Here is a 22,988-nt window from a genome sequence, read left to right on the forward strand (position 1 = left end):
GCTCACCACCTTCAGCAGCAAAGGAGAGACCATGTGCTGCTCCCCTAGAGTGAGGAAACGAGTATGTCAATGCAAGTAATAGCACCTCAGAGCAGAGACGTGCCATCAACACCTGGGATACAGCACAGCAATTAGAAGCACAGGGTACAAAGCAGAACATCTAGATTATATTTCCATTTTACCTTATTTTTTTTGTTTCTTGTAGCCTTTTGTGTTTAGCTACCAAAGCCTGAAGGTCTTAAACCTTTCCCAAAAACACTTCTCAGCTTTGCTGTAAAGCCTGCCTTGGAGGCTTTACAGCCTTGGAGGTTTGGTGTTGGGGAACCACCTGAATTAGGGCGACTTTGCTAATGATAAGAGTGTGTCTATCGCAGCAAAATTTGCTGGGAGGCATCCCAGCACATGCCTGGGGAGCAGAGAGACAACATGTACCTTCTGGTCACAAGGGCTCAGCTGAGGAGGGAGGAAGCACCAGGAGTGAGGGAGCCATCCTGCAGGCACTGGTTGCAGACATGGCCTCCAGCTCTGGGCAGACCCCAAAACGTTACAGCCGCTGTTTTTCTTCCTAAGGGTTTTGTTCTTCAGTTCATCCCCTGATGAACTGATAAAAGCAATGACAGGCAGTTTCTTTCAAAAGACTTTAAACAACTTGCTTAGGAAACTCCAGCTGGTAAATTCAGTTAGAACAGCAACCAACTTCCTCCGTGGCAGGGCAAGCTGAAGATAAATTACTGGGTCGCTGATGACTTTCATCACTTAAGTCTTGCTTCAGAAATCATGGAAACACCTTCCAGCATTCATAGCTGCAGCAACTTTATTACTTCAAAACTTTCAGTCTGTCCTTGCTCTGACTGCTGTCCACCACAGGAAACAGTAGTTCACTGCAATATCAAGATCATCCTGAAACATTTCTCTCCAAGGTGTAGCAGCTTCGCAACCAAGTCCCTCCCGTCAGGGAATCCTGCAAAATCCCCAGAAAAGCCCACAGTGACTTGCCACCTTGGCTGAATTACCAGAGGACCAAGGTACACAACTGCCATTCCACAGAACTGACCCAACATTTATGCATCAGTGGCCTTCGCAGAGCCCCATGTAACACTGCAGATTGCAGTTTCAAGTGCTCACCTTTCCACTGATGGGACTATGAGGCATCAACAACTCAATGAGTTGTAAGAGCAAGGTACAGAGCCAAGACCTGTGGCCTGACCTCAGAGCTTTTGGGGTTTCCTTACTTTTCCCTCTTTTAGCCAAAGTATATTGAAGCATATAAAGAATATCATCCAGCTGAAATGTTCCAGCTGGATGAGAGGGGAAAACCACCTTTTTTCTTCTCCTTTCTTGGGGTCAGACACCATAGACAGCAGTTCTGCTCAGTTCCAGACATCTAGGCAAACAGGCAGAAAAACTACAACTCCTAGCAAGACTGGAGGAAAGCTCAGTCTGTCTCCAGGATCTCCACCCCTCTCTTGCCAGATCAGAGAGACCACACAGGGTTGAGGCCCTGAAGAACTGCACAGCTAGAGCAGGTCCACACAGGAGGACTGGACATCAAGTAGCCCAAGACTCATGTGTCTGTTGTGGTGGCACTACAAAAATCAACACCAATAATGGCACTTTTGATAATACACATTTAGACTTTTGCATAGGGCAGCAGTCCCCAGAACAACTCCAAACTGGGAGACGCAGAGGCAGCAAAGCCTCTTCTCTAGGCACAGCACTGATTCAAGGCTCCTAGCAGTAGGCTGTTAATCTCTTGGGTAAGAAACATGGAAGACGACCCTTGCAACAACCTCTGAGCAGCTGCTGGCAGTGCTTCGTCAGGTCCTGCTGGCTGGACATGACCAGTCACTGCTGGCACAAGATGTGCCTGGACTCTCTGGAAGTTGCATCAGATATTTAAGAAGCCTGCAAACAGGCTGTGCGTTCCACCTACAAGACTGTTGCAGCAGGGCTGGTGTCTATTGGGGCCATTTGTTCTGACAAAGCAGATCATCGTCTCAGTCTATCGCCAGAGTACAGCAGTGGCTGTGTCAGAAGACACAGTAACTGCAGAGAGTTGGTTGGTCTATCCCAGCCAACCTGCCCTATCAGCACAGTATGAAAAGAAGCCAACATCTGCAAGGGATATGCAGATCTTCTCACAGGTATGCGCTCCCAGCCTGGCTTGAAGGTGGCTCGCTGTGGAGGAGCCAATTAAAAAATGAAAAACGCCAAAGCATTTGAACCTTAAGAACTAAAAGCTGTACTTTTAACAAACCCCCTAACTGACCTCTTAATTTTTGCTCCAGTCTAAAAATGGAATCATCAGGGAATGAAACACTGTGGTCTGGATGTAGCCACCATACCTGATGCTGCTTTCACTGCTCTGCTACATCAACACAACAGGGAAGCATAGGTGTAGCTGTATGGCCCGGCTGTTCCCAGCCACCTCGGGCCCAGCAACCCTCCCTGCTGACCTGCAATCCCTCTGCAGAAGGTGTTAGTATCAGGACAGCCGCTTCAGCCCCGTGCCCTTCACTTCACATCCAGGAGCACCCACATACAGGTAACACTGAAGAGCAGAGAACAGAGCTGCGGAAAGAAATCTGGCTGTGCAGGTCCCCCCGGGCTCGGTGGCACCCACAGTAAAGGGATCTAGTGCCCAGATGCAGGGACTAATGCTGCATGAAGCCACCCAGGCAGTGCAGCAGGGCTATATGCACATCCAGCTGAGGTCTGGACATGGTATAACTGCACTCAGGCACAGTATAACACTCTGTAACTGCACCTCGGTGCTTTCATCTCCAGGATTAGGTCTCTAAAAGAGGAGAGGCAAAGACTTTTCACTCCCAGAGAAAGTAGCTCGCACCACGATCACAGGAAAGGCGGGCTCCTATATGAAATGCTGTGGAGCACCCTCAAGGTGCAAATGATTGGTATCATTTTCCCCTCTGCATCCCCTGCCCCCAGAAGAAGCATCACTGAATCTTTTGCTTTTTTAAGGAAAATGTGTTTTTGTGAAAATAGACTTTATTATAATAAAATTTGATATTAAATAAAAACATACCGTATCACCAACACTCGTGGACACTGTGCTGGCACCATTCATGTACCTCACATAACTGTCCTTCTCAAAACAAGTACCCCACTGAAACATGCAAAGAAAGAAACACAGAAAAGGATAGAAACCATGTAGTACAAAACTCTCCGTGGCTTAGAAAGGGATGTGTCTTAACTCAAGGAACACATCATCTCATATGAAAATAGCTGCAAACTCTCCATCCCCAGCTCTGCTCTCCAAATGCTCCAACTCAGGAGCAGCCCACTGAAACAGCCAAATAAAACTGTGAAAAGAGGCAGGCGATAAATAAATACATAAATAGATAAATAAATAAATAAGGCGGAGTCCCCAGCCAGTGTGTGGTCAAGGTGAACCAGCCAAGAGCAGCTCACAGCAGCCCACCCTACAGGAAGAAGTATTGACCCCCTTCAGGGTATCGCTCCTTCCTCCATGGCAATCCTCATGCTGAAACATGACTGAGGCAGTGTGGGATGCTCCTAGGCACAGCTGCATATTTACAGGTTTACAGTACAAATAACTCACTTGTCAGCCCAGAGACAGCAAAGGGGATTCATGGGAACAGAAAAGTGCAAATTTTCTTTGCAGGAAGTGAAGGAGTTGACACAACCTCCTTTGGACCAGAGAAATACCAGGGTATGTAGTACAAGGGATCTCTTCCTAAGGGACTGGAGCTTTGCTGGGAAAAGCCATTTAGCTAACTTACAACCAGAATATAATTTTTAAATTAAAATATTTACAGGGAACCAGTGCATTGAGGGCTGCATGGAGCAGGACACACTACTGTGGAGGTAGCTGTATCCTAGAGCTGAGGCCTCACACACCCCAGTGCCATGACACTGTGTTCAGAGCCACTACCCATGCTGGGTGGGCACCCATGGCTGGGCTCTCAGCAAAGACCACAGCTCACAGACCCACTGAAGAGTTTTCTCTATTCAACATAGACTTTTTCCCTATGAAAATACTCTAATCAGCTTATTGCAGAGGGCTTCTCCTGAATTTTCAGTCCCTGTGTGGACTGCACAGGCAGTCTTTACAGAATAATAAATCCCTTGTTAATTTTTCTTACTGGACCCAAGTTTTCTGAAGAGCTTTTTTCCTTTGAAGAAGAAGCCTCTCTTCTTTTTACTCTGACCAGGTACATCACTGCATTTGAGAACAGCCAGCGATGCCTGCTCTGGACACTGTTCACCCGTGACAAGGCAGGAAGGTGGTAGAGTAGGAGGAGTTGGTGAGGAGTCACTCTGATCAACAGACCCATCTGGATTTAACTGAGTGGGAAGAAGAGAAAAGAAAAGAAAAAAGCAGAAGTTAGAGCTGATGAAGGACATCATGCCAACATAAACCTCAGCCAGAGAACCCTGCCTTCTCCCTGCCAATCTGTCCCTCACCCTGCAAGGCTCAGCTCCTCTATGCAGCTGCAGATCCAGTTAGGAAGTTTCCAGTGGATTTAAACTTTTTTGTACTCACTACCCAGACTCTGCCTGAGCTCAGACATTCTTAAATTCCTTAACTTTGGCTAAGAATAGGACAGCAGAAAAGCTCCACTGAGGACTTGGTGGAAGATGCTGCTTCACAGCTGAAGATGCTGTTAAGTAAAGCACCTCCTTGAGAGCATGGATGGATAGATACCGATGCATCCACATATGCCTGCTGGCTGCCTGGGCCAGGGAGCCTGGTGGGCTCCCAGCACACTCTGTGCCAGAAGGCAGGACATTAAGAAGAAACCAACCTAACAAGAACAAGGGCTGTGCAAGATGTTCAGAAGTTCAAGGAGGCTGGCTAAGCTGGGAGGCTTCTACAACAGTGGCCATGCTCTGTCATGGTAAGAAGAGAAATTTGGAGTCTTGCAAGGCTGCTCAGCATCCACCAGATCTAGTCATAGGTGGGGCAGAAAGCAAAGTCTGATGTTCTGCAGTGGCACCAATAATAGAGCAAATGTTCATGATGGAGCAGGACATGAAGAAGTCTTGGATCAAGTGGCACAGAGCAACTGACATATATTCCTAAGCCACCTGAGCACTTGAGAACATTAACTGGGGTCCAGAGTCCCAAATGATGCACTGTATGCTGCTCCTTTTGGAAAGGGCTTTTAGAAATCAGAAAGTGCCCTAGTCCTGGGCTCAGTTTCCTCTTCACAAGATACTAATGGCAGGTCAGTCCCCAGCTGCATTCCATGATCTCCTTTCGCTGCATTTAGGTGTACAGACAGTGACCATTTCTGATCTGGCAGGGCAAGCTTTCCCAAGAAGCTGCAAAGTTCACCAGGGAGGAGGCTCTGGGTTTCTGAGGCCTAGAAGAGCACTTGTCCCATGGCCTTCTCTTCCACACAGCTTTCACGAGCTAGCATCTTCCAAGCTCCCAGCTGTACATCCTATCTTGACATTGCCTATGTTGGCACAACATGACAGTGGCTGAAGCTGTGCCAAGGAAGAGCCCTCTTCCTTGGCACATTGAAACATCATGCCATCATCGTCTCTCTGCTTGGGTCCCACTAAGTCAGGAAGAGTTGAGTGCATGTTCCTTAAGGGTCTGTAAGCAGCCACAGCTCCAACAGGGAAGATGAGTTAGCGACACTGGCAGCAAGACGCTCTGCCTGGTGTGGAAGCATTACTGAAGAGCAAAGACATCAGCCCTGCACAGGAAATCCGTGAGAATCGCAGCAGCTGCTTGCAGTTCACTGGCAGGAGTGGATGTGCTTTGGTCCTGGTCCCACACCGTGCCTGGGGAAAGCTGCTGAATCAAGCAGATGCACAGACATAACATTACTGCCATAGCTATAGCACAATCATACTTTATGTGCTGTGGGTTAGTTTATTTAAAGCTTCCTGGGGTCAATCACCCTACTGCTGTTTCAGCACCCCACCTCCTGTGTGACAAAGAGCACAAAAAGCAGCTGAGACCTCTCCTCCCCTCACAGGTAGAAGTTATGCTGCTGTATTCCAGTTGCTTCACTCCGCTGCAGGAAGAACGCACTTCTGGTACAAGACAAGCAGAAACCTCTTCTCTAGAGTCAGACTCGGTATGTACAATACCTATCAAGTCAGTCCTGAGCAGACAGAAGTACAGGACTTTTGGAGAGCTCTGTCTTCATGTGAATATACAACCCTTCCCAACTCCAGAAAGTTTAAAGTCCACTACTGTCTTGCAGCAATCACTTTAAACTGTCCAAAGTGACAGTACCATCAGACTTTCTCCTACCTGAACTAAGGTCTCTGGCTACAGCAATGGAGATGTAACTCCTCTCTGCCTCTCCTCATTACAGTAAACAACACAGTGGCTGATCTTTCCTGAACTCACACTCTATTTTCACCTGAAAATCTTGTTCCACATGCTTTTAGAGGTATTTCTGCAACTCTCCAGATATGCAACACTGTGTTGAAAGGCCAGCTTCTGCCAAGGACATGCTGCAGAGGGCGTGATGGCACAGCCTGGCCCTTGTGAAAGTTGCACTCTGCCTGTGAGGTCCACTCCTCCAACTAAAGCTGCAGCATCAACTCCAGTCTTTCTATCTCCTGGGAGCATGCACGGTGCAACACTTGGTGTTGATGGCCCAAGTGCTAGTCAGGTCTGAGAAGTCTGGAAATAAATCTGAATGAATCTAGATGAACCATTTGCAGGCGGTAATGCAAGATTTATGGAGGCAAAGAGAAAAAGTAAGCCAGATGAGGGCTAACTTGGTAGCCTACTGGGTTAGCTGTGTGCAAAGTAAGAATCCCTGGGTTCTGCTCCAGAAACTATTTATGCATTATGCAACGGAGAATCCTTGGATAAAATGCATGAAAGCATTGGGCTAATCAGAAGGGGTCTCACCAACATGCAGTGAGTGATCTCCCCTATGAAGCTCAGGCCTTGGGCTGTCTGACTCAGCAGCCCCAAAGGATGTGGGAGAGATGTAAAGACCCCTGCACAGCCAGGGCAGCAGAGGCGTGGTGCCCATGCACCACTGGAAACTATTCTTCTGGCAACGGTGGGACAGTTTTAGGGCAGATCTGAAGTGGCCCAACCAACCTTATACAATTTCTCCTGTAGAGCTATGCATGAAAGACTGTGTGCAAAATGACAGACAGGTACCCAGAGCAACTCACAAATGTCACAATTATTTACTGCAATAAGAATATTGCAGTATCAATGTCATTGTCAAATGCTGAACAGTTAAAAAAAAGTGACTAGCAGTTTCCTGTCTTTGTGGCTGAAAGTCCTGCTGATTCCCAGTTGTGGCATACGATGCCCAGGCAGATTTCCACACACAGAGGCACTCTCACACACAAGCATGTGCAGATACTCTCAGAGGTCTCTATATGGCAGAAGAGCAACAGAACCAGTTCACAGATTCATCTGGTATGAGACAAATGATCCTAAAATTAGTGTTTCTTCTCTAAGAGAAACATGAAGGAAAAACTGCTCTGTCAAGATCCTGACAAAAGCTATTAGGGTTGATAAACAAAAGAGTCATGTTATTTTTCAGGGGACAGTTTTCAGTGCTGTCTCAGGTATCACTGATTTGCACAATTTCAGGAAAACATTGTTTGAAACTAAGAAAAACACAGATCTGCTCCCACTGCCCCCCAAAACCAGGGTTCTCCCCCCTCCCCCAGCCCCAAAATTGTTTCTTTAAGTATTACCCCCAAAATTGTTTTTTTAACTATTACCAGACATAACAATCATCAACACACAGTTGGTTTTAGGGACTAAATGTTACTACTTACTTAAGTTGATGGTGTGCAGGGTTTTTTCAGGACTCTAGTCAGGAAGGAGTAAAATCAAGAAGAAAAAAACCACAGGCTGAATATTGGGTGTGCTCAGCCTGAGCAGGATCTTGCAAAGGCTAAACAAAGCTTTGGCTGTTGACATGCTTGAACACTGGTAGAAGGGCCCGGCTGAATTACAAGCAGGTCTTTTCTAAACCTGAATATCTAGCCCAGTCCCATCACGGTCCCCAAAACCACCAGATAATTGTTCCAAACAATTGCACTTCAAGTGCTGAACAGATCATGGCTTGTCTTTAATATAGAACCAATCTGGCAGGTAAAGGTCTGCCACCAGAGGATTTGAAGGTGGACTTGTTAGCAGAGCCCCAAACCAGCCTGTCAAACTACAAGCAAGAAAAGGAGTAAACTATGGGTGCAGGACCCTTTAATATGCTAGGCTGGGTGGGAGATTGAAGAGGTCTTCTCACACAAACTTACATGGTTGCTCTCTCTCTATGTATCATTCATATCTATCACTGGACTCTTCTCTTCCTCATTCTCTGAAGAAAAGAACCATCATGGGTGCATAATACATGCAGAAATAAATACATGAAATCAATTAGAATCAAACAGTTTCTGAAGGTGCTTTACAATCAGTCTTTGACAGAAACTGCATATTACTGACACAACAATATTCATTCGACAGCCACAGCATGAAAGCAACTGCTCTAAGTTGGTAAGCATGAGTGTTTCAGGGCCCTAGCTTGTGACCATAACTTCTTGGATACTCCTCTTTGTGCCTTATATTTTATTACTTAATCTAATCCCCAGATGTTGTCAGTTTGAACATTAAACTGTTTCACCTTTTTCAGCTGCCAGCATTTTAAGATTTACTCAGAAATAATTAAAAATTATCCACCTTCCCCAGTCCAATTTGGAAAGTAAGTTGTCCTTATTCTCAGGCCTTTGGCATAGCAGCAGGGAGAAGGGAAGTGTGAAGAACAGACAGGAGAAAACATCAAATCCAAGAAGTTACAAGGAACTTAAAATTCACTCATGATCACGCTGGAGAAGTTTCTGTTAAGATTGGAACTAACCTTAATACAAATTCAAAGCTCTGCCGTGACACCATGGTGCACACACATGCCCCCGATGTGTTAGGTCTCAAGCTGGGACTGGTAAATTTGATGGGAGTCTGTTTTGCCAGGCTGTCTTTCAGAAAATTCAGACAATACTTCTCCAGAGGCTGCCATGCATCTTTTGCCTTTGGTGATTTTTTGCATACTCCCCACTCCCCCTGACCCAAACAGCAGCAGCAAAGGTGCTTCTGTTTGTGTTGTATATGCCAACAACACACTTTAACAAGCAAGTTCCTTAACTCTATGGAGTGAATATGTCGCTGGAGTTTGGAAAGCCCCAGGCGTTGCTGTGTCACAGTGAGACTTCATTCCAGCTCAGGGATGTCCCTTAGAATATGTATGTTTTACAGGAGGAGGTATTCCTTCTGCCTTACCCATCAGGTGTTCTGCCCATCGGTAGCAATGCTGCAATTGCTGTGACAGAGCCAAAAACTCAGTGGGGTCAGGTTCTGTCTCGCCTCAGTAATCACTAAACATACTTAAATGTGGTTAACTAATACAAGTTTAGTTATGAGCAGGGTAAATGTACCGCTTTTAAAAGGGGGCAAACATGCCCTTCATATTTGGAAGCTGTTTAGATAGATCTGGATTGCAAAGCACAAGCAGGAGGCAGGACTGCACATAGTTAAAGAGTGCTAAGACAGATCACCCAGGACAGGTATCCTGAAGCAGGGATGCAGCAGGACAGGAGGCAGTCTATCACTACACGGAAGCAGCCAACACAAAGTCATGCTTAGATAGTTAATGTAGATTCCCACTGAAATAATATTGGCTGACATAAACAACTGAATTTTCCAAGTCCCCAGACTTCAGACTATGAAAATAGCTGCTCATGGATCAGCTGAGTACCAAAACTACCAAATCAATCCTGATGTAAGGCAACAGCTTCTTGTGCTACAGACCCAAAGTCAGAGCTAATGCAGGAGGAAGCTCTGTTGGATCTCTGGCAGAGAGAAGTGGAGACAAACGGAAAGGTCTGAAAGGCAGGCAAGCCTGAAACATGTCTATTTTATATGGGCTATTTTTAAGCACATTTGAAAGGCATTTCTGTTTAAAAAAAAAACAAGATGTCATGAAAGACTTACAGCCTTGGGCATGCAGGGATATCTGGGCCAAACTGCTGTGCCTAGGGGAACAGTCACCCACTGCTGAATCCAGCACCAGTGGAAAGCAGAGAGGAAAGTGGAGCAGCAGCAAGCTGCAGGGCAGCAAGCAGGAGCAGCTCATGCTGCCTGCTCAGCAGCAGAGCAGACAGGACCTTGTTACCCTCTAAGGCCCATAACAAAGCCTGGGACATGGCAGGTCCAACTAGTGTCGCAGTTTCCTGACCAGTAGGATGCAAATAGGAATACTTGAAATAAGGGCAGATTTGTTGTATAAGTTACCCTGTTTATCAGCCAAGTTCCTCTCTCTTACTTGCCCTTAATAAAACACCATTAGCTAAGCCAAACCCTTCACATCTACAAGTGGTAGATCAGCAATCTGAGCCTTGAAGGCTACCTGAATTTCCCCATGGTTTCTGGGAGGACTTAGGCTGAGGCTGGAATAATGACCCCTGGCATCTGAAACAGGCCCTTGTTGCTACTGGTGGATGCTTGGAGAGAAGGGTTAGATCTGTAACAAGTTACACTACGAATTCAACCTGGTTTAATTGTATTGGATCAGGTCTCCTTTGGCACTCTTTATTCCAATAGATGAGTAATTTGGGAAGAGTAGATAATTTTGAGAGGTAAACTGAAGAAGGAAACCCACTCTGAATGCTTGTTTTCCCCCAGGAAAGTTAGACTTGTATAACCTCAGGGCTCTTAAACCCTGGTAGTAACAGCTTATTAACCTGTGACTCCCCAGCATAGACAGGCACTTATGGGCTGGGAGAAAAGGCACTGAGTATCCTAAACAGGTAAGCACAAGGGACCCAGACAACTTCTGAGTTTAGAAGATGATCCAGCAAGCTACCTACAAACCTTAATTCTGAGTCAGGCCTACCCCCTGCTCTTTGTACAAAGGCACCGAGGCTATAGTGCAGACCCACAAAGCTTGAAATGCCTGGAAGCAAGAGATGGGGCTGCAGCCTAAGGGAGATCAGGCAGCATTTGAAGATAGACATGAGAGGTAGGTACAGAGAAAAGGAAGTGCTGAGCATGAAAAATAGGACAAGGAACACTGTAGAGAGCGGGAAAACTAGGGTGGCACCAGTGGAGAGTTCAACAGAGGAGGATTCAGGGACACATTCTTCCTCAAGGACTGGCTCAAAGCCAGTCTGGGCCTGCTCTCTATGGGTCTGGCACCACTTGACAGTGCCAATAGCCTCCCAAGAACTGAAGGTTGAGTACACGTGAGCTGGGACCAAGCTGTGTCCCTCCCTGCCTCCTACTCTCTAGAATGACACAGCTTATGAGGTCCAGGAGTGACCAGGGAGGTGCCACACTTTTGGCCTCAACCACTGAGGACTGACTGAATCTGGCAAATGACCCAAATCTCCCACTTAAGCATTTGTTTCAAGAATATCAGCAACATAATGCAAGGAGCTAGCTCAACCTTTGAATTCCCTACATCTGTGGGATGCTTTCAAATCCTTAGGATCCATCCTACAGATCTGTTTGGGAAACTCCCCGGTATGTTTTGAATTTATCTGGAAGCACCTCAGACTGGATTAAGATGTATCTAACTCAGGATGGGTGGAAGAGCATTGGTGTTTAGGTGTCGATAACTCCAGAACTCTTTGGCATGGCTATGAGCATATCTGAGGAATTTCATGTGTCTTGGAAGCTGGCTGAACTGCTTTGCTTGCAGCAGAACTTCACCACCAACCCTTCTGTGGATCTAAAGAATTTGCTGGTGGGACCTGGGATGCTCTTTGCTCACCTGACCATAATCAGACTGAGGCCCCAGTGGATGCTGTTGCTTTGTGCCTCTTTTTGCACTACAGGTAAGTCATCAAGAAGAGCTCCTAGCACACCCTTCTAATCTTTTGAGCACCTCCCATGGGATGAACTGAGCTGCATGCAATAATTTAAATGATTCCATCAGATGCCGCATGCTGCGCAATGCCCAACCTCCAGCCACATCACAGTTTGGATGTCTGGACTACGCAGAGTCACACAATCTTACCTGGCTCTCAGCACTCAGCGGAAAAGCTTCTTTATCTTTTAAATGAAGTTCCTTGACCATGCCTCCATCTGAAGTTACAGCTTCCAAGAAGTTAGATGGGACAAGCCCTCTCTGTTGGTTCAGCTCTCCCTGCAAGATCAACATTTAGTTCTCACATCAGGTTTCCTGGCTGATGGAGAAATAATAAATAGAGGAGCAGTCCCCTGCAGAGAAAGCTAGGCTATGGTCTGAGAGAAGCCCAGGAACACACTCATGTTGGAAGGATCCTCAGCAAATTTCACGACTCACATTCTTGCTTAGCTGCAGAACAATTCAGACCACAAAACCACAGAAGATGGTAAAGGAAGAAAAGATGGCAGCAAGCTGTGACAAATGTATTCCAGCAACATGGTCACTTCTACAGACTCAAAAAATTTCCACTGCTATCATGGAAGCAACTGGAATATGACTGTGCCACAAGCTTTCTTAATGGCCTTTGATTTGCTCTGGTATTTATTTATTTGTTTAAAGAACGAGGTACTACTGGTACAATGTCCTGTAGACACTGCCTCAATGCTTACTGAGGTCCAGAGCTGCAAACCAAGCTTGTCTCCAGTTCAACAGCAGGTGGTTGGGTGAGACAAAAACAACCCCAGCAATGTTGTTTGGCCAACACTATAAAAGAAGCCAAACAAAACATTCACAATCCCCTCGAGACTTTACCTGCAGCTGAACCTCAGTTTTGATGTGTGAAGACACACTGCTTTCTGTGCAGGAAAAGGTGGATGATCCAAGGGCTAAGGATCGTGTCTTGCACACAGCTCGTTCGCAGGTACAGACCCCAGGTATGCACAGTAAATTAAACAGATACCAGTTCTTGTTGAAGTTGATACATTGAAGTATGGTCAGATGGGGATCATCATACATTTTTATTCTTATGTTACCACTTTAGCCTCCTGCCCTGGATAAGACCATGTGTCTGAGTGCTTGGTGACAAACCAGCTTATAGCAAATGCTGATTCAGCTGATGTATGTACAGAAAAATGCATCCTAGGCTTTGGGAAACCTGCAGTCGAGTTCTGCCAAGAAATAAACCCAGAACCATTTGGGTATCGGGTTTACAGGCAGAGCATGGACTGCCAGAAACAATCTGCCCTGCACTAAGCAGATATGGGTTTATTTTTTTTCCAGAAGCAGAATATTTTGTTCCCTGATTTCTGCTCTCCTGCCACTAGATGGAATCCAACGATTTCAGATGTAGCCACAGGACATTCCCAACCCCTGTACTTACATAATAGAAACCATCGTCGTCCATGGACCCAAATACAGTGATAATGTCCCCAGCACTGAAAGTCAGTTCAGCCTGCAAAGATCAACAGAAAAATGGTCACAGGAGAAGCACTGCCTGGAATTTCTCACCAGAAACACACGGTCACCCTGGGCTTCTTGCACAATCTCACCCTGAGGGAGGGAGACCACTGTGTTAAGACTTGCAGGACCAGGATGCAGAAGAGCAACTGAAGTGGGTAACCATGGAATTCAATGCTAAGGAAGCATTTCATAAATTAAGACAAGAGCAAAGCCTGTTTCTTAAACCAATTTTAATAAGGCTTCAAAATAGTACCTACCACCTGTTCTGGAAAGGTATGTTGAGAACAAGCTGAACAAGCACCAGAAATACCTTTCATTTCTTTAAATATAAGTACTAAATCCTGCTCCCTTGGATAAGCCTGTTCTGTATGCAATGCTCAGGGATTAATCACTAGCAGGAATGCATACAAATGGGAAGATTTGACCTGTAAACAGAACATTACTGCACAACACACGTAACCCTTCATCATCACATCCATCTGTTCTGTCAGCCACCCCAGCATATACTCCATGGAGCACAAGACCGAAGACAAAGGTGTAAGCAGTCTCTTCTAATGGAAGAAACCACCCAATTACAGCAAAAAAGCTGCTCTAAGATACAAAAGGTAGAGTCTCCAAACAGGCTGTGTTCCACTCAAGACACACTGGCTTTATATGTACTTCACAGAAGTGTTAGCTGGAAGGGATCTACCTCTAATATATTTACCCTGTTATATCCCTAGTACTTGATTTATCTCTGGAGGCTGCAGGTTCCTCCTGTTGGCTGTGAATTACTTTGTTCTAGCAGAAAGACACTTGTAGGGCACTTCACTCAGACACACAGAATGGCACAGCTGATCCTACTATGTCCTCGTGCAAGCTCACAAACAACAGCTGCAGCCTTCTAGCAGAACAGGTGACCAAATTTTCTGGGAGTGTGAACAGGGAGCACCTCCAACAATGCAACAGAACTGCACCAGCTTGTTTCAATAATTTGAGCTCTGTCCACAGGGAAGGTTCTAGGAAGACCAAATCACTGCAAAAAATACAGTCATCTTCTTGTTGACAAGGGCTCAAAAGTGTTCTTCAGCCAGATACATGCTCTCATTGTATCTCTCCCAAGATAATCCACCATCCCTAAAATACTCTGTCCTCAGAAGCAGGCTGTCTTCCTCGTGAGACACTCAGTTTGGGAGGCAAGCATTACCTGAACTGTGCCACCTCTTGGCCATACACTCCTTTCCGGATACATGGAAAGAATCTGAATCCAAACCCCATGTTTATGTTTGCTCAGAGTAGACTAACACTGCTATGGAAGAACAGAGAACAGAGCATGTTCTAATTTAGAAAGGTTTTTTGCAGAAAGGATTCTGCATTGCAGTCTTTCCACCTGAAACGACTTACCCACAAAAATACTGTTTGGATTGTATGTAGGGACTGCTTGAAAAGCAAGAACTTAGAAGACTGGTCCATTAAACTGGAGCTAAGTCTTCTCTCTTGAACAAAGACCTACACAGGTGTTTAACACAAAAGACATGCTCATCTTAAGTATCAGAAGTCCATTCAAACCCTTAAGCAGGTTTCTCCTTTTACCAGAGTGTGCCCTGGATCAGTTGCTAACAGCAGGGGCTGCTTCCTCCTGCCCCAGATCTGCTTAGTCCTGTCTGATCACTATGGGGCCATGAGATGCTCACATAGTTTCACTGAGACACATACTGAAAATCATTAGGGGTATATTGCTTCATAGTCTTCACAGATAACTGAACACTGTTATCAGAGAATGCATGAGAGAACATATCAGCAAACTCTACATTTTATGACTTCAGCCAACCCCTTTTTAGCAGTAATATTGCCAAGCTATAATTGTCCCTGTTTTGACTGAAGTGCTAAGTGTCTTGGGATAGAAGAAAAAAAAAAGAGAGAGGAAGAAGAAACCTATAAAAGGAGTGAGCAGCTGATTGTTACCTCTACATCTGCATTTGGAGAGCTCTCCTTAGGGTTATAGTCAAAGACAGCCACCATACTTCGAGGAGTCAACAGTTCAGCTTCAACGTCTTTATGCTTTTGTCCTGCAGGACAAAAATAAACCAAAATATCCTGAGCTGGAAGTTCTAGGACAAAATCCCAAATCACAGCAACTCCTTCACCATTCTTGGAGCAGACTGAGCAAAAAGAATACTAGGGGAGAACTGAATGGGAGAGAGATTTTAGAGGCCTTAGAGACATTTGGTAAAGCAGTTTTCTGATCTCTTATATCACCTCACAAGCACAAAAGTGGGGACATCTCCCCATTCCAGCATCCTGATGGCCTGCCTATATATACAGGAACGTTTTATTTTATGTTTTCTATTTATACACACACACATATATATGTGTATATATATACATATATACACAGAGGACAGCAGTCTCTTTATAGTGTCTCAAATGGACATTTCTCCTCCCTCCACGCAGTGATATGTTATTGAGCTACAAAATTTATCCTCCAAGTGCCAGGGGAACAGCAAAAGCCCTGGACAGAATTGGCCAGCAGCCCAGCCACAGCAGCACAGAGCTCAGCACAAAGGTAAGCACAGACCTCATCATTCAGGGAACACGCTGCACTTTCACAACCACCTGCCTGCTCAGCTCCATTACTTACAGACCTGCTCTGAGTCTACAAAAGCAAAATCTCATGTTACAGAAAATATACATTGTCTAGTCTTTCATCTTACAGATTTAAACCCTGCTTCAGGTCAACACTGGATGGGCTAGCAAGAGGTTTGCAGGCTTAGCCTCTCTGGATATCAACAGAAGACTGCACACTTAAGCAGAGTGAGCACCCTCTCAGGGGACCTTGGATTTGAAAGACCATGGCATCAGATGAGTAAGAGATTTCCCTGCTCCTCCAAAGCACAACCACGCATGCCCTCCACCTTCAAACACTCCCTGTTTAGTCAAGGGCCACTGCACCCACTACTAAATTAAAAGAACTAAAACTTCTTTCATGAGAATGACCATTTTCTTACAGTGCTCTGAAGCAGCACTACAGGGTCTTGCATTGGCCCTTGACCGCAAAATGCATCTGTATTAAAATCATGCATTATCTACCCATAGTAAGAAAGACCAATTCTCACCTGGATGAGACTTGTATTTCTCCTGTTTATCCAGCCCTGCTGGGGAAAGAAAATGTCTCATCAGCGAGAGTTCATCTTTCACCAGTGACCACAAGACACAACTGACAAACAACAATAAAAAAAACAAAGACCAAGGCAGCAAACAACAGAAGCAAACTGTTCATGCAACTCAAAGTCTACACCAGTAACCATGACTCAGGGACGTAACAAGAAGCAGAGGTCAAGCTCCAAAACTATAAAGGACATCACTGTTGTTAAAAACTTAACACCAGCACAGGGATGGGCTCTCTTTCCACTTCCTAGCAGTCGTACAGAGACAAACATCTGAGGGTCCTGTAAGCAAGTAGTAAAAATTCAATGCAGTATGTAATCCTATTGCAAAAATCAAAGAGGAAGCAGTGGGTGACACAGACCTTTCTTGGAGCGTCTGGGTTTTGGAGGAGGGACGGTTTGGCGGCGTGGAGGTGGAGAAAATGTGCCATTTCCTTAATAAAAATCCAAAAAAGCAAATAAATAGACAAGAGAAACAGACAGTGAATGGAAAGTGAAAAGCACCTTGAAGAGTGAACAGGCAACAGAGTAGCATGACATGCCTCCCCTGGGAAGCAGACACCATGATTTTTATGGGCAAAGCCCAAATCTCTATTTCTCATATGTGGACTCAGATGAGGCATAATCCACATCCTAAATACACACAGAAATCCACATTGTATTTATGCCCATTAGCCATACCACAGTAGACATCAGGCAAACTTTGCTGCACTTTATCTTTCAGAAGCAGTATCATAAGGATAAAATAAAACCTTGTACCCTTAACACCTGAAAAATGCCAGGTGAGGTGCACCCCATCAACTCACTCAGGTAGGAAGGGATCTGTGGAGGTCTCTAGCTAAAGCTTCTGCACTGAGCAAGGTCAGTACTGGATGAGTCCCCAGATGAGCCTGCAGAATGAGTTCCCCGACCAACCCCTCCAAGGCATTTTCTTAGTTACAAGGCTGTAATATGGGTTTACGGCAGCAGGAAAACAACAGAGGTACATAGAGCCCGGCTGCCTAAGGAAACAAGGTTTACTTTCTGCACACATGCATAAGGTATGTCGTTTTCACTACCACCACCCTTCTGAAAATTTTCAGACCCACTATGTTTCATGAAGTCTCAGAGCTATTAAGTTCTTTTACTCTTCCAAGAGTACACAGCAGGGCAGAGGACAGAGAGTCTTGTGTATCCACATAGGGAAAAAGGCCACCACAGGCTTCTAGCCATCTCTGGGCACCAGAGGATATGTGCAGGAAAACATTATGAATGTCCTAAGTGCGAAAAAAGCCTCTCTCAAATCTCTCCTCTCCCTAGACATGGGAGAGGCCAAAGGACACAACCTACCAAAAAAATCATATAGCCACAAAGTGAAAACAACAGACTCCTTTGACCCCTGTGCTCCTCAGGATCAACCTTCCAGAGACCCAGATTTAGGAGCCGGGCACTGTCAGCCCCTTAGCCTCTAGGGCTGGATACTGGGTCTCACAGCAGGGAAATGGAAACAAGTTGGATTGCTTCTTTTTTTTTCTTGGTTTTTTTTTTTTGCCTCCAAGAGGCAATGGAAGAGCTCAGTCAATGTCAGGGCTTACTTTTGCCATCAGACCCACACTTGTGCTGTTTTACCCTGCTGAACTGGTAGGGAAATAGGTGCCAGCCAAACCCAAGAATTTCCTCTTGTTTTAACAAGTGGAGCAGGTCAAACAATTGCCACTGATAGCAGAGAGTACACAGGGAGGTGCAGGATGAGAGATTGGAGGGCTAAGGGACAGGCATTGGGACACCAATATGTTGACAGTAGTCTTGGGGCAGCTCACAGCCACTGACCTGCAGCCCAACTTAGCCCAAGCTGTGATAGCTGCACATCCCAGGGAAGGTTCCTCTCTTCCCTCTGAGTACACAAGTGGGAAGAAACAGGAAAGTCTCTGCAGTGCATAAAGCACTGAACCATGTACTTCAGGGAGTGAGTAAGGAGGACCCCAAGGACCAGGTCTGCTCCTTGTACAATCCTGACTGCCTACCTTGCTTTCTCACACCCTTCCTTCCCCGTGAGTCTCTCCCGTCTTCCTCCATTCCCACATCACAGATTCTCTCACCCAAGAGCAGGGTCATCCCTATGGGTTCAATTACAGACTCGCAAAACAAAGGAGAGAACACAGAAGTAAAAACTGTTGTTAACAACCTTCAGCTGCTCTTCAAACTTTTTGTTCCCCTTCTCTAGCGAGGATCAGCCTCACTCACACTCTGTGCTGAGTTCACAGACACAGCACCTCAAGCACAGAAGCAGCTCCAGCAGCTGCAAATGCAGCCTTGGGCAGTGCTGTGCTGCAGTAGAGCCAGGTATAAACTGAGACCTCAGAACACCAGCCTCCCTCATCCATCAAGACCTCCCTGCTTACTACTGCAACAGCCACTAAACAAGCCTTCGGATCCTGGAGACCAGCCCTAGAGATCATTTTGGTGGGCTGCACTGGCCACACAGCTTGACAGCATGTCTGAGCTTTCCACATGTCAGCAAAGAAACATGCTGACAACAGCACAGCACACACATAAAGGAGATACAGTACCTATGCTCTCCATTGGTGTGTCAGCAGGCAGGAACCCTTGCTTCAGGAGCTGCTTCTTGATTTCATTATTCTCCACCTGGACTTCTGATACCATGTTGCAGGGAATGTACCCCTCCCTTCCTGCGCATTCACCCCTGTAAAAGCCATCGGCATCCTTGTCTCCACATACCTGCAAGGGAAAAGACAGGCCAGAGACTGTTTTTGCTACAGGGACTGAGATGCACAGAGAAAGAAGAAAGGGAAGCTAAGGAAACTCCCAAGATGAAGGAGGCTCTGCCTCCCAAGGTTTATACTGTCTCTGGAACATGAGATTGATCCATACAGAGTTGGAGACATTCACTAAGGTGTGCTCTTACTTTCAGGATCTGTCCTTCCTTAAATGGGAGCTCCTCTTCTGCTGCATCAGGGTTAGGAGACATAGAAACAGGATCGTAGTCAAAGAGAGCCACAAATACTCTAATGCCATCATCTTCAACAGAGGTTTCTGAAGCAGTGCTCCTTGGAGGACCTGTGCGCAGACAGGGGACACACCAGAGATAACATCAGCACCATTCCCCTGCCCTTCACAGCTCAAATACTGCCTACTAGCCTCCCCCCTGCCATTTCCAACAACCTCCCTCTCTCCTGCTGCCCAACTCTCTCCCCCTTGCCCACTCACCTGGACTAGAGAGCAAAGGTTTCTGCATTTGGTTTCTTCTTACGCTCTTTTTCCCTCTTCTGCTGGGAGCCTGCCAGGCGGCTGCGCCAGACAGCTCCTGGCCCCTAGGATCTTTATTACCGGACGCCTGCAACAGGAACCACCAGAGAGTTAGTAGCAGCCTCTGCCTTCCAACTCGCGTGAACAGTGCTCAGCCCAAACGCACTCCACAAAGAACAGTGCATCCAAATGCAACATTCCTCTTCAGGGACACTCTAGAGCTGAAAATACCAAGGGAGTTGGAAAACAGAACTAACTACAGGCAGGCACCCTGCCAAGCACACGATGATCCCCTTGGTGAGTGTGAGGATGCAGGAAAGGGCATTTCGCGGGGAGGCAATGACATTACAGTCATCATCTACACAAAGCTTTCACAAATCAGCTTATTTCACCAGCGATTTTCATTTGGGTCCCACAGCCTCCTGCCATGGGGAGGAAGACCCAGTGCGAAAAGGAATACTGCATCGATGACACTCGGTCAGTTAGCAGGAAAAGCAGAAGCAGCTAATACAAGAAAAGCCACAGAGCAGCACAGAACTACAGAATCTCTCAGATATTCTTCCAGACAATCCTAGAGGAGTGTCCTTTCTCTGGACAACACTGAACAAAGCAAGATACAGGCAGGCCAGGGAAGCAGAGGGAAGCTAACGCCACTGCAAGCTGCTTCAAAGCCAGAATAGGAAAAGTCACCCAACCCTTTTGTGCAAGGAGGTGTTACGTATTCCCTTCGAAGGATGTTCGAGCCTCCTTCTCCAGCCAGGTGACTTACAGTCCAGCTCCCAGCCCTGCTCCTCAGAACTGCTCTCACATCTCAGTGCTTCCTTCTCACGGCAGAAGAATCGCAGATGCCGGCCTGGAGACCCAGCCCACTCCATACCCTGCTCTTCCATCATCTCCAGCCTGGTCAGGTCCCTTCTGCCATCCATGTAGGCAACTTCAGATTGACTGGAGCAATCACTCCAGTCCCCCTGACAGCTCTGGGACCTTTCTGGCCACAGCCTGCTCTCAGGAGGGGATGCACAGGTTGAATCCTGATCATCTTCGGAGTCATATTCAATGTCTATTTCCAGGCTCCGGGGGCTGGAGCAGCGTGTTGACATAACAGCAGGTTGTGCAAACCCTGAAACCACTGCTTTCATGTGGTTTTTTCGTAAGGCGCCTTGTCTGGCACGACTGTACATATCAAACCCCTCCTTACTACCAGCACTGCTCACAACATTCAGCTCCTCCCTAAGGCTAGGAGCTCTGTATAACCCACCTCCCATCTGGCTGCAGTTGCCCAGCAGACGACTGCAGTGCTCTGTTAAATCATTCTGTCTCTTCCTACCCATCTCAGGCTGACTCCGGATCTTCTCTCGATAATTATTACCCTTCTTCTTGCTCCAAGTGGGACTTGTCCCAGTTCCAGACTTCGAGTCGTTCTCCTGGTAGCCCCAGTTCCAGTTTGCCACCTTCTGACTCCAGGGCAGCTGGACAAAGGCAGGATTCGCATGGTCAGCATCCCCTCTGCTCTCCTTAACACCATGCTCCTCCTGCAGAGTCTGAGCAGATAGATCTGTGGAGGTATTACTCCCATCTGCCTTTAGAAATGGCTCCTTGATGTCGAGCGGCTTCTCTGTTCTTCCTGAATGGTAGGTAAGCGTTTCCAAGGAGTCTTGAGGGTCTGCCTTTTCCTCTGTAACACACTTCTCATCCTCATCTTCATCCTCATCCTCAGTCACTTCAGGGATGCTAAACAATTTCTTGCTGTGATTCTTCTGAAGTGGGAGCTCTAGTATCCTCTCCAGAATCTCCTCATCGCTGTCAGTATCACAAAGATCCATCTGTACCCAGCCCCCGAGAAAAGCCACAGCCAGGACAAGCAAAGGAAAAAAGAGAGGAAATAAACATTAAAAAGAGAGGCAAAGTTACAGCTGATTCCCTCCCAGCACAGCAGTATGGAGCAGCGACTGTGGTCTGCAGCGAAGCAAGGGTAAGAAGCAAGAGAGCAATGGGTCTTCTGGCAAAAGACAATCAGATGAACTAGCAATGCAGCGGAAAGCAAGAAAGGCCAATGCATGGAAGAGCTCCCTCCCAGCCTCCGACTCTACACACACAACTACCTGCAGCACCTTTCATCCTGCCCACTTCATTCCCCACAGCTTCAGCATCCCCAGTCTGGGATGATGGGGCGGGAGAGACACAGTTCCTCCACGGCTGTTCACTGCACATTAGAGCTGATTGGGTTCCTCCCTCCACAGGGATGAGTCTCACAGCCTGTGCTCACACAAAGACCCACAGTCCTCCCTTACCTTTCTGTCCTTGCACTGGAACAGAAGGAAGCGACCCTGTGCAGCAAGACACCCCTTGGAGATGTTACTGTTATGGGAGGACCTTCCCTAGGACCTTCCCATCATCTCTCAAGGTCCAACTCTACAGTAGTCTACTGTCTGCAAATCCAGGTGACCAGAGTTGCCACAAATACACATGAAAACTCTTTACCTCAAACGGGTCACATAGAATTGTATTTCACTTGTAGCCGAGTAACAGCCTACCATGTTACATAAAACTTCTGAGAAAACATTGCTGAATTTTGAAATTTGTCTTGGAACAACTGTAGAATTTACGTTTGGCTCCTACTACATTTATACTAAAAAAAAAAAAAGAAGAACCCCAAATGCATAGTGTAATTTAGGTTGGAAGATACCTCTGGAGGTCGCTTGTTCAACTTCCCTTACAATTTGTATCATGACATGTTCTAAAAACATCTAGAAATAGTTTACAAAGCATATGTAGCTATTGATGTTTTAAGCTACAGGCATGAGCAGGCCTGTTCAGAGATAATTAAAAACTGAACCATGGGGCGGAGGGGGGGTGGGTGAAGGCAGTTGTAAGCTGCCTACTGATTATTCCAACCTCCATAACTTTTTCCAAGCAAAAGTTGGTCTTGAATTATATTTAGAATTGGTTGAAGGGGCCTCCAGAGGTCTCCAGTTTAATCTCCTAATGCAGCAGGACTGTTGCCAACAGTAAATCAGTGTCTTTGCTTAGCTGAGGCTTGAAAACGCCAAAAAATGGAGATCCACCACCTCTCTGGGGATCTGTCCCAAGACTGCACCACCCTCCTGGGAAAAGTTTATACTCATCTCCAACATGAACCTCCCAAACAGCAACTCATGACTGCTGCTTCTTTTTATATCATCTGCCATGAACAAGACGACTTTGGCTCTCTCATCCTTTTAACCATCCTTCAAATAGTTGTAGGCAG

At 46.3% G+C, this 22,988-nt stretch overlaps 1 protein-coding gene across 17 annotated transcripts in view; it reads right to left on the reverse strand.

Moving 5' to 3' along the window:
- Positions 1-330: 330 nt before the first annotated feature.
- Positions 331-22,988, reverse strand: part of TSPOAP1 (TSPO associated protein 1) — a 52,603-nt gene continuing 29,945 nt past the window's right edge. For 3 of the 17 annotated variants that reach the window (XM_075032386.1, XM_075032387.1, XM_075032388.1), the window contains 10 exons: positions 20,437-21,564; positions 19,703-19,829; positions 19,401-19,552; positions 19,045-19,213; positions 16,858-16,929; positions 16,445-16,483; positions 15,294-15,397; positions 13,270-13,341; positions 12,000-12,128; positions 999-4,329 (listed from right to left, as the gene is read on the reverse strand). In XM_075032386.1, the coding sequence (XP_074888487.1) occupies positions 4,114-4,329; positions 12,000-12,128; positions 13,270-13,341; positions 15,294-15,397; positions 16,445-16,483; positions 16,858-16,929; positions 19,045-19,213; positions 19,401-19,552; positions 19,703-19,829; positions 20,437-21,564 (2,208 nt within the window). In that variant the 3' untranslated portion in view covers positions 999-4,113. Of the gene's footprint in view, positions 962-997; positions 5,795-7,767; positions 7,802-8,247; positions 8,310-11,999; positions 12,129-13,269; positions 13,342-15,293; positions 15,398-16,444; positions 16,484-16,857; positions 16,930-19,044; positions 19,214-19,400; positions 19,553-19,702; positions 19,830-20,436; positions 21,565-22,988 lie in introns of those variants that run through there. The other 14 variants (XM_075032379.1, XM_075032375.1, XR_012651043.1 and 11 more) reach the window with 13 other exon arrangements.

Source organism: Buteo buteo, chromosome 7 (genome assembly GCF_964188355.1).
Source record: "Buteo buteo chromosome 7, bButBut1.hap1.1, whole genome shotgun sequence".
Classification (NCBI taxonomy): domain Eukaryota; kingdom Metazoa; phylum Chordata; class Aves; order Accipitriformes; family Accipitridae; genus Buteo; species Buteo buteo.